Source organism: Austrofundulus limnaeus, unplaced genomic scaffold, assembly GCF_001266775.1.
Source record: "Austrofundulus limnaeus strain Quisiro unplaced genomic scaffold, Austrofundulus_limnaeus-1.0 Scaffold972, whole genome shotgun sequence".
Classification (NCBI taxonomy): domain Eukaryota; kingdom Metazoa; phylum Chordata; class Actinopteri; order Cyprinodontiformes; family Rivulidae; genus Austrofundulus; species Austrofundulus limnaeus.
This window is the reverse complement of record NW_013953374.1, coordinates 77,050-88,398: the sequence shown is the minus strand read 5'-3', so window position 1 is coordinate 88,398 and position 11,349 is coordinate 77,050. Positions and strand designations below refer to the sequence as shown.

At 39.9% G+C, this 11,349-nt stretch overlaps 1 protein-coding gene across 2 annotated transcripts in view; it reads left to right on the top strand.

Annotated features, from left to right (window-relative positions):
• Positions 1-11,109, top strand: part of LOC106533561 (multivesicular body subunit 12B) — a gene marked incomplete at its 5' end in the record, with an annotated part of 20,091 nt that extends 8,982 nt beyond the window's left edge. Inside the window, 2 exon segments of one of the 2 annotated variants that reach the window (XM_014029915.1) lie at positions 10,466-10,521; positions 10,879-11,109. In XM_014029915.1, coding sequence (XP_013885369.1) covers positions 10,466-10,521; positions 10,879-11,016 — 194 coding nt within the window. 2 annotated transcript variants of the gene reach the window in all.
• Between the last annotated feature and the right edge of the window lie 240 nt (positions 11,110-11,349).

Here is an 11,349-nt window from a genome sequence, read left to right as displayed (position 1 = left end):
GTGTGTGTGTGTGTGTGTGTGTGGGCTGACAGCTGGCCAGGTTTGAGTTGGTCTAAAACCATGTGCGCTCTGTCAGGGCTGTACGGCGCCTTCTTTAGGTTTGATGAATTGCCTGCTTTCTTGATTAAACCCTCCGTCACTTCCCCAACAAAACAAAAACCCAATACAATTAAAAAAGAAGAAGAAGAGAAGAAGAAGATGATGAGTTGAGGGGAGGAGAGGAGAGGTAACATGTCTGGGAAATCTGTCATCTGCAGTCACATCATGTACGTATGTGATGTGCAGAAGCTTTGACATTTATTACCAGAATATTAAAAACTAATTCACATTTATTTTGAAGCCCTCCATCACTTGACAGTTTAGGCTCATTTAAAAAGTTATCAAGTTTTCAAAGCAGCTCAACCTTGTTGGTTTTTTTTTTATTTTTTATTTATTTTTCTTTTTTTTTTCTTCAACAGCAGCGCTTTGATCCATGCCAAGTCCCTTTGCCAATTAGGTCTAATACTCCTGCATTGACAGCCCATCTTGATATTTTTAAGGTTATTGTATGTGCAATAAATAAAACTCTCTGAAAAGCATTGATAAAAAAGGTGTCAGTTAAAAAGTCTAAAACTTAAAAAAAGTTGCAAATGTTGCGTCGCAGTCGCCTTTTGTTAGCAGCAGAGCAGCATATAATATTCAGCAGACATCCACCTGATAAAAAGGCAAATCTAATAAAAAGTAATACATTTGCATATCTATAGCATTAATCAAAAATAAATACTGACATTGGCCCTGATCTAACATAATATGGAGAGCAATTATTTCCGTATCCATTAGAGGAAGTTCAATTAACAGACACTAGACAGTTCATCCTTCAGAGGAGAAGCAGGAGGAAAAATAGGAGCCTCAAAATTAACTTGGGTTTGCAAAATATCTTGGCAGGATGACAGTGATTTTTGATTTTCCGGAAACAATATTAGAATTCTTATTAAACTATGTGCATCTGCTTTTAATTTGCTACAAATAATTGGAAAATGCAATGGAGCTTTCCAATTAAAGCCCCACTTTATACTGTTTAATAATACCCTCATAATATTATAGCTTATGAAATGACAGGTGAGTTGGTGTATGAATAAAACATAAAGCCCTGTAATAAGAGACAGAAAAAAAGGGGAGAGACAGTTGTTGGGGGGCTTTTAAATGCTCGACATAATTTGCATATATTAATCTCCTCTTTTCAGCCTTATCAAGTATTCCACTGTATTTGAAGTTAAAATAGTCATGACAGGCAGGGGTACGCTTCGTTTTTCCAAGGATTTATTACTTGTATAATTCTGGATCTTTAATAAGCCAATATGACTGATCCTCTGAGTTCTGTGGAATTTGGTTAATTGTTCCAGATGGTGCTCGCTGATTATGCAAAATTACTTTCTTTCTCCTTCTCTTTTTTGTTCCTTTCTTTCTTTCTTTCTTTCTTTCTTTCTTTCTTTCTTTCTTTCTCCCTCCCAACGACACCAATTCTTGATTGACTAACATGAAGAAAAAAGATTATTTTTGGCGCCGCACTTTCATTAAGAGGCTTCCCATCAGGTTTCAAACAAAAGTTCCATCTTATCTCCCCGTGTAGTCCCAGGCAAGGCCGTGCTGTGGGAGGAGATCAGCCCCGCTCTTATCTCCAACCGTGATGAATCTCAACTGCTTCACCACTGCGGGGGTTATTTTATTTTATTATTATTTTTTTTAGAATAACACAATTCTTTAGGCTGAGGGATTAAAAAACATGACCTCTGGATAGTGACACAAAAGTTATTATTGGTGTGTTTTGTCCTCTTCCCAGTCCCTTCTCCCCACTTCCCCTGTTAGAGATTGATGAAACTACTAAGCGGCTCGTTCGGTCCTCCTTTATGCAGCACGAGCTTTGTCCACAACTCACTAACATTCTGTTTTGCATCAGCTAAACTGAACCGAATGAATCATTTATGGACGTGTTATGGGGGAGGCTTGGGCAGATTTACTGCCGGTGCTTTTACTTTAGATGGAATGGGATTTCTATGAAACCGATCTTGATGTTTGAAGTGATGCCAAAGCTTACATCAAGACATGAAAGGAATGCTCTTAAAACCTACGTTTTGCTTCTTAATTTTCCTGGTCAGCAAAAGGCAAAACAGGAGGAAAGTGTAGAGGGAGAATGGTATTTACAGCTAATGCATCCACACGCCCATGCTGAAAGAACTCCTAGCAACAAATGATATAAAGGAGTGCTGAATTCAATTAAAATAAATCTGCAGCTAATAAATTACAGTGTTTAAATTTGCTCCAATTCTGCTCGAGCTTGTTATGTTTTATCCGTTAGGACACAACAAAATTGCTTCAGTGTTTGAGGAGTAAACCAAACTGAACATAAAAAGTAAAACAGCAACTACGAAACCTTCCATCAACATGGCAAGTAAACAAAAATTAATTTTAGCAACTATGGGAAAAAATATAAAGTAAATGAGAGCTTATCATGAAAATGTTTTCTCACAACAAGTGGTGTGCCAAACAAGGAGTTGTGGGATTTACCACAAGTTAGTTTGTGTGCAAAGCTAACCTGTTTTTGTTTTGTTTTGTAGCGCTGAATCTAACCAGGAACAAATGTCAAAGAAGTTTGAAACTAATAAAACAAAATGCAAAATAAATAAACAATATTTTCGAATAAATGACTCCTACTTTCTTACAAAAGATTCTTAAAATTCCTAATTGGTGTATTTTTTTTCACACATTTACACTTATTGGCAAATGTTTTCATGGTGTCTTTCTTTCCTTTTCTAACAAAAAATTACAAATACTCTTAAGTTTTAAAATTGCAGTAATTTTGCAAGTTTTCAATCACTTAATTGTTTACTGTTATGTCAATAAGTGAGACAAGAAAAATGTGAGACTTTAAATGTCAATTTTTTTTCCTGCTCATCGTTTTTCTTTCAGTTGTATTCTGATTTCATGTCACAGTATGCAGATGTTATAAAATAGCATTGCTAAATTTCAGTTGTCATTTAAGAAGTTATTGTTAAAGTTTAACAAGTTAATACAAAAATGCAAAAGACATTTGTTTGACACTGGCCAAAGTAAAAAAAAAAACAGATTAAATAGACCCTAATTTAATTCAGATGTCAGAATCCTCTAAAACTATCCAGGTTTGATGGCAAAACATGATCAATTTCAGCATGATGGTGCCATTAGGTTTGTGAGGATCAATCCTGGATAAATCCTAATGGAGTTTTTGACTGGAGCCTTAAAGCCCTCAGGCATTTTTGAACCTTCATTACAGCCAAAAAAAGAGACTTTAAATGGCTTTACATTTGGCCAGACTGGACTACGGAGTCTCATCCCTCATTGCTTTCTATTCTTTCCTGAGATGGAGGCAAGTGCTCCATTAGTTTCAGTGTCCAGACGCGGACAGCCTCAATGGATGGGCCTGTCACGGTTCCCTCATTGGCCCCATGTACAGCAGGCTTTGTTATCACACATCTAATTAGAACTTGATAAAAAATATTTCACAAAAATTCAGTCATTAAACATAGTTTAAGGAGATTTATGGTCAAATATGCCTTAAAGATCTTTTAATGGCTCTGCTGACTTGTTAAGTTTGTAATTAATGATCTTCTAATGCAAAGCGTGGTGTGATTCAGAAAGCACAATGAGATTCTGGGAATGAAGTCGCTTTGGAAAAGGGCATCTGGGGCTCCCAGAAGCTATATTAAATAGTTCTGCGTAGAGTGGCTTGTTTAGAACCATAAAGTCTGCTGTGAAAAGTTCAAACACACTAGTGTTTTTATAAAGACCATTTTTATGCTACGGTGAAGGGAAATGTGCATAATTATAGAACAGTTGCCCAAGTCCTGGCCTTCTCTGTAACAGCAGTTGTTGTGTTTTAAGTGCAAAGCAGAACAGCTTTATTCATGTAATGCAAAATATCTCTTTTAAAAAACATTTTCAGACAGGACAAACATATAGTAAGTCTATATATTTAAATGCATTATACCAATAACATTCTCCTGTTTCATTAGAAGAGTAACAGTATCCTTATTAGCATAATTAATGACAAATGGCAATGCAGCGTTGGTGAATTGGTTCTGGGAGATGATAAATCGGTGGATGCCCAGGTTAGTGGCTGCCAAGGAGGCCTCTTTGGCTGTCATCCCTCCTGCTTCTGCCCTGGCTCGCTTCATTATTCACCATGTGAGATGCCACTTTACATTGCCCGGTACTGTGAGCACGGAGAACTTAATAATGCCACCCACAACCACATAAGGCCCGCTGCTTTACCCACAATCCAGAGGGCAAGTTGCTCAGCGAGGGCTTGGAGTTGTGAGGGGCAGGGCTGCATGGGAAGCATCTCCTGCTGCTCGGCTGATCAAAACAGATCACGCGTCAGTCTCTACTTCAGGGAAGTTGGGGCCATATGAGCCGGTCTCCAGCGCTGCTGAGTGTTTCTTGTTAGGATTTCTGGGGCTCGCCACATCCCTCCCATCATTACGGGTTAGTTTGCCCACAGAACCGCTAATTAAGAGGGGATTTGTGTAATTGTGCCTTCTGCTGTGCCCCATCCGGCACATGCAATTTACTGCCAGCCCTCTGCCAGCTTTTACACTTGTCCAGAGAGGCGTACCCCATTTATACACACATTCTGCTGCACATTTACCAGCAGCCACAGCTGGGGATCAACGCCAGTGGCACGGCAGTGTCTAAAAATACTTTGTGCTGCTGATGAAATTCGGATTGTCAATTTTATTTCTAGAGAGCTCTTAATAGCCGACCATTAGAAATGATAATCACACTTTTTCAAAGGATGACTGAAACAGGTTCGAAGTGACCTCGCATTGATCTTTTCATTCTACACATAAATTCAGCTTCATGGGCTTACAGGTGAAGCTGTCACAGCTGTACACACATCAGAACACAAAGAACTTCAGGCATGCAGCTCTGTTCACAGCCAGCGTACTGTAAATATTACTGGCTCTGCCTACTCCCATTAAAAACGGATGGACCCGCGCCCGATTGGGACTGTGTTCTGGCTTGGGTCTACAACCAGATTTCAAGGACTGCTTGTCACAGATGAAAAATAAATGAGGCCATTCTACTAAGGTTTATCGTTTTTGCATTCATGTAATTACAACAACAGATAATATTGTTTTAACACAAACATATTTGTAAAAAAATAATCAAAAGGATAATTTCTAGATGTGTTCAGTGTAAGTCCATGTTAAATATTGATGCTGTACTTATTTACAATTAATGCATTTCTGTTGCGTTTTACAAATATAAAGCAAAGTGAACCGAGGGTAATCTTATGTAAAATAATTTTGCTTCTTCCCACAGGTTTTGTTTTGTTCCTTTTACCGATTTTTTTCTGTAAATCTGAGAACGCCTCGCAGTCCCAGCCTGCAGTGCGTGACTATAAACAGACTCTTTTACTGCCTCTTTTGCGCACAACTCTGAGCATTCACGGCACTTTTAAACTTGTTTACATTTTCGAACATTTAGATGAAATGAAATTAATATTTTAGCATCAGTGAACCGACTCGCTGTCAGGAGAATTGCACCAGAACATTGCACAAACTTCAGGGAGACTGAGGAAATAAGCAGCACACAGCCAGAAGAGACAAATAAAAATAGCTGATCAGAAACCCTCACCATCACTTCGCCGCTTAGTCTGTTTTAGTATCAATGTTATATGCTTTTTCAGAATGTTGATTAACTTCCAAGTAAACATTTAAATAATTTAAAAGTTACACTTCCGCTTTTGCGAGAGAGATTTTTAATGTATTGAAAAGGGTTTTTTTATACTCGTCTGTCTGGAGAATTTCAAAAAGTAGGAAAAAGATAAAAGAAAAAGAATGGGTTTCACAGAGTCATAGTCATTAAAAGAATCTGAAAATAGCAACTCACTATCATCTGTTCTCATAGCACGGGTCAGGAGCTCTGACACCTCCAAAATTCCTCCTGTCAGGGTAGGGGGCCATTTGTATTCTCTCTCATTAGGCAATTTGACTAATGACCTGCCGCGGCTGCAGAGCTACTGAGGGACCCAGAGCCTCGCGCCCTCTCTCTTGCAGCAGCCTGAACACACACCCTCCATTGGAATGGCACAGATGGCATGCCCGGGCGACAAAATAAACTACAATATGTCTCCGAGATGCTGTCAGGCCTGGGCACTATTTCTCATGTCAGAGTGGGACTAAGGGCTGTGAGTGGGCATAGGGGTCCTCCTCCAGCTCTCTGTTCATCTTCTCACCATTATCTGCACTGGTGACAGAGAGAGAGAGGGGGGGGGGGTCTGCAACTAGAATAGCATTTCTGTGGTCTGCATAAGGAATCCGGCTCAAATTGAGAGTCACATCGACACGGAAGGTATTGCCATGTCTAGCCTTGGGATGTGTCAAACACAGCAGCTTTCCAGATAAAGCTTCAGCTTATTTGGGTTTTTTTTTTTAGTGTGTGTGTGTTATTTTACGCCACATAATAAAGGTGTTCATTTGCACTTGCACATTATTGCCCTCACTTTGACTTTCTCACTTAATTCAGGAGCGAAACAGATTCACCCAAGTAATCATACCAGACAGAGATCAATGCAATTCTGCAGGATTAGTGAAGTGTAAAATAAAAGTTCATCAACATTCCTAAAGTGCTACTCTTGAGTTGTGGTTCAGGTAATACGGGGTATGCTCGATCACCCACGCATATTTTTCCATCAGTCAGCGTCGGTGCACAACTCGGCGTGCTTTATGTGTTTGTGTGTGTGAGCGAGTGTGGGTCCTGCGTCGTCTGGAGTCGTGTCTGTTGGAGCCGTGGAAATGCAGCGCGCAGTGTTGCTGAAGTCCTGGGTGACAGTGCATCCAACAATGGAAGAGTGAGGGATTAGTGCTCAGCCCAGCGTACGAGAGAGCCCTTCCCGCCCTGAAACAGCCATTCATCTGTGCCCAGGGGCTGGAGATGACAATGCAGCCATTGCTCATTGCATCTGACGGAGCCATTAATAAGGCAATGATCCACACGGGGCCCGTGCTGACTTCGTTCTTTACACTACAATCACTCAAGCCACGGGGTCCTCCTTACTTAACACCACCTCTGCGCTCACAGCCATCATCATCACCATCATCATCGCAGCGACTGTACCAAAAGTCCTGCCAGATGTTTTTGCATCAACTGCATTCGCATTCCCCAAATAACTGCACAGCCCCCCCACCCCCCACCCCCCCTCCCGCGCTGGAATACACACGAGTTAATGGAGTGTAGCCCGGCCATTTGAGCCGCTTCGACATGTTTCATACTGGGATTCCTGCTCAGAAGATTGGATTTACATTATTTTTGCCCTTTGCACTTTCAGATTACTTTATAGTACAGCAGCCATTCCTTACCACCAAGTCATCTCCCGTGCCTCTCCATTTGTCTGGATGTAAGATAGGCTCTCTAGTATAGATGGTTGAGGAATACAAAGTGAGATCTGGTTTTAAATGTAATCCTTGAGCAATAAAGAAACTCTCTGGCCTTCAGCTCTCTGCATTCATCTGTCCATGCCGTGCAGATCCATCAGCAGCCACAATCTCTGCTTCCCATTCCTGGTTATTGATTTAAATGTGTTCTCCCTGCCTACCTCTGCCCAGTGTTGGTGCTGCCAGCAACAGAGCACTGCATGTTTGTGCACTTGTAGGTATGAGCTTAAACAAGCTGTTATACCAGTTACCCTGGCTTGCTCCTCACTACAGATAAAAATCACGCATTAAAGGTTGCTTTGGTGAAATAGATGACTTTAAAAATTAGATAGAGATAGAGGTAGAGGACCAAGTTGATTGGTGCCCCGCTTTGATGCAGACTGAATTATTTTAAGCCAAGTCACTAGAATGAAACTGTTAGAGACTAGTTAGAGACTCAAAAGGGCATGAAAAATGAAAACAAAATTAGTGAATCTTTTCTTGAAAACTCTAGTGTTGGCAGCTAAGTGATTAGTGAGACGTGTGGCAGAATTTGCACGACCTTATTTCACAATCACGGCCTATTTTCTGTGCACAGCTTGCATAAATGTACTCTATCCCATGCACATTATTTTGGACCCACATTGTACCTACCAAAACCCACTTTGTACCCACATGGGATGTTTTCTGTCATAAAGTAAACTCCAACATAGGCTTCAAAAATGGATCTACAGTATAGCTTGATACAGGAATAAAATTGAGAGGGGTTCAAAACACGTACAAAAACTCAGCGAATATTATAAGCAAAAAAAGAGAAAAAAAACACCCATACTTTATTCAACCAAGTTCCAAATGAAATATTTTGGAAAGTCCCTCAAAGAGCTCAGCTTTTTAAATAAAATAAATCGTTTAGGTTTTAGTGATTCAGTGCCTTCTTACCTTTTTTGGAGGTAAAAACACAGCCACTCAAATTTTGCTGCCTGTAAAACCTGGCGTTTGTGAAAATCTGATGTTTGCTAAAATAACAAAATAAAAGTATAAGATTAAGTTATAGTTTTGTTGATGATGATCAACAATTTCACATTCATATAAAGCATTCATATACTGAAGAATGCTCATTCAGTAATTAGATGAAAAACAACTAAAAACACTCAGGAACATTAAACATCAGATTAGGGTTATCATAATAAGCAATACACATCAGACCCTGATCACTTCCTTTTCATACAAAGCTGCCATATTTTGTTGCTTTGGTTTTCTGTCAAGTCTTGACATTGTAAAAAAGCACATTTGTAATGTATATTTGTATTAATCTTTTAAAAAGCAGTAATCAGTATTTGAGATATTTAAATATTTTATCTTAGTGAAATCGTTATTACCAATGTTTAAGCTAATTTATGATGATCATGAACAGACATGTAAGGCAGTGTAACGTGACTTTCACCATCCATCAATTAATCCTCTCTGCAGGTGACCTTTAGTCACTTTTCTTCTTCTTTTCATAAAGAACTATGCAAAAACTTTTAAAGTATGTACCAAATGCAGTGCAGCAACTTGTAACCACAACTATTATTTGCAGTAACATATGTTTTGCTTAAAAAAGACTGTTCTCTGAGAGGAAGGAAGCAACGCAAAGCTGCCCTGTTTTAATGATGTTGCATTTTGAAGGTTTGAGCAAAATATTTAATCATTTTTTTTGTTTTATCTTTTATATGGGATATATGCCGTTTTTCATTTATGAGGTGAAAATACAAAGAAGTTTGCCTGTTTTCTAATTACAAACAACAAAGCGCACAGTACAGTTTTAAAAATCATATGAGAAAGGAGTCAAAGCAGAGAATCTTTACCTTCGGTCTCTAATAAGAGTGAGCTGTATTGATTATACAGATTATATTACATCACACTTCTATCAGAAATGCCAAACTGTAGATCCACGTAATAGCCCAGAAAGTAAAGCAACTCACAGAAGTGTCAGGGAAATTTTTTTATCATTTCAAACTTTTAAATATGAAGGCGAACAAGAAAGGCCTGAAGGATTGCCAACTCCCAAACGATGACTCATGAAAAGCTCCAGCTTGCTTTTATGAGTTCCTTTCCCTGTGCCAGCAGTCTGATGGACTGTGGGCTAAAGAGAATCAGTTTGAAACTGGGCCCCTTGATATTTGGAGCTCTTGTCAAAGCCGGCACCGGCAAAGTTTTGTCACTCCAGAATTGGGAGTTGTTGTTTTTTTTACAATGAAGCCGAGCAGCTGCAGTTTTCCCTTCAGCTTGGGAACGCGAGGCTTTGTGCTTCTTGTCACCCTGTGTTAATTTGGGCCCTAATGTATTTTATAAACAAAGGGCTGCTCTCTAGCCTGACAGTCGTGACACCTTGATTCCAGTGCAGGATGCATGCAGGACGGGGTTACACCATTAATAATCAACTGGCACCCATCACACCGTTTTAACCACGATCATTATGATAAAGGGCATACACTTAATTACAGGCCTGCTTAATTATAGCTCTGTTGAAGCTCGTTTGTTTGGTCAAATGCTAATTATACTACTACGCTCCTGGCAAGTCCTCATTTCAATCCACTTTTTCCTGGCTGAACAGTGCGGCTTATTTTCATGCAAATTTGATATCTCACGAATGTTTTGTCTCTCGTCTCTCCGCCTTTTTTTCCCTTCTCTTTTTTTGTGCCTATATAGCGAGTGTGTCTTTGTTTCAGAGGTGAACATCTCTCAGACAAGACGGAATCGGGAATAATCAAGAGTAATTAAACTGGAAGAGGGCTGGGAAAGGGCTGGGTTGGAGGAGACAGTGGAGGTGCTCGTATACAGTGGAGAATAAAAAAGTCTTTCATCTTCTCCCAGTAGACAGAAGGAGGGGAGGCGTTGGGGTGGCAGGGGATGTTGATAGCTTTGCTGTTTTTATAATCCCACGTTTAGTCTTGTGAAAATAATCGCAACCAAGAATAGAGATTGAAATGTTTTTTTGTTTAAATTTCTAACCTTTTTTTGGTCTATTTTGTGTTGCTTGTGTGTTGCAGCTCTGGATGACGTGCCGTTCATAGTCTCCGAGAAGTTTCATGAAAAGCCCCAAGAGGTAAAAGTTTTCTTTGAGGGCGAGACAGAGATGATACCGATAGTTTTTTCTTCAGGTGAAGACCTCTTCTTTCTTCTTCTTTTCTTTCCTTCCTCTCTTTTTTGTTTCTTCCCTTGCCTTTCTTCCAGACTGAGTGATGAATGCGTGCAGTCAGGCAGATCTGGCTCAATGCAGTCCATTTGGCTGGCTGGCAGTGGTTGTCACTATAGCCCCGTTTGTATTGACACAGAGAGGGAAAGGATTAAAGATTTTAAGCATGCTTACTTAGCCATGAGCCTAACCGCCATGTTTCATGTGTTTTTTTTTCTTCTTCTTCTTCTTCCTCCTCCCTCCTCCTCTCCCTGCTTTTGATTTCAGATGCAGCAAGTCAATTTAATGGGCATTACGATCAAATCCCTGGCAGAGATCGAGGAGGAAGTGAGTAGAGGCTGCAACGCTCGACTGCCGCCAACGCCGCTGGCCCAGAATGCAAAGCAAACGGTCTTGGGGTTGTAATTAAGTGTCTGAGACAGCGAGGCCCTGTTGGCTCCACTAAGCCCCAATTGAATAAAAGCATGGCCATGCCTAGGCAGCCATTCTCTCTTAAAAGCTTCGCCTCCCATTCCTAAATTATTGACTTTTATTCCTCAATTCCTCCCTCTAACAGCTCAATCTAGCATCTTTGCCCAAGTGCTCTAAATCTTAAAAGGAGCCTTTCTGGTCAGTTTCTACATGTTTAAATTTTTTTTTCCTCCCTTAATCCTCCATTCAGCCTCAAAGTTAAGACTAAGTGATATTGTATTGTAGAGCAAATGAAAAACACTACAAAGATCCCCACATTTCTGATGA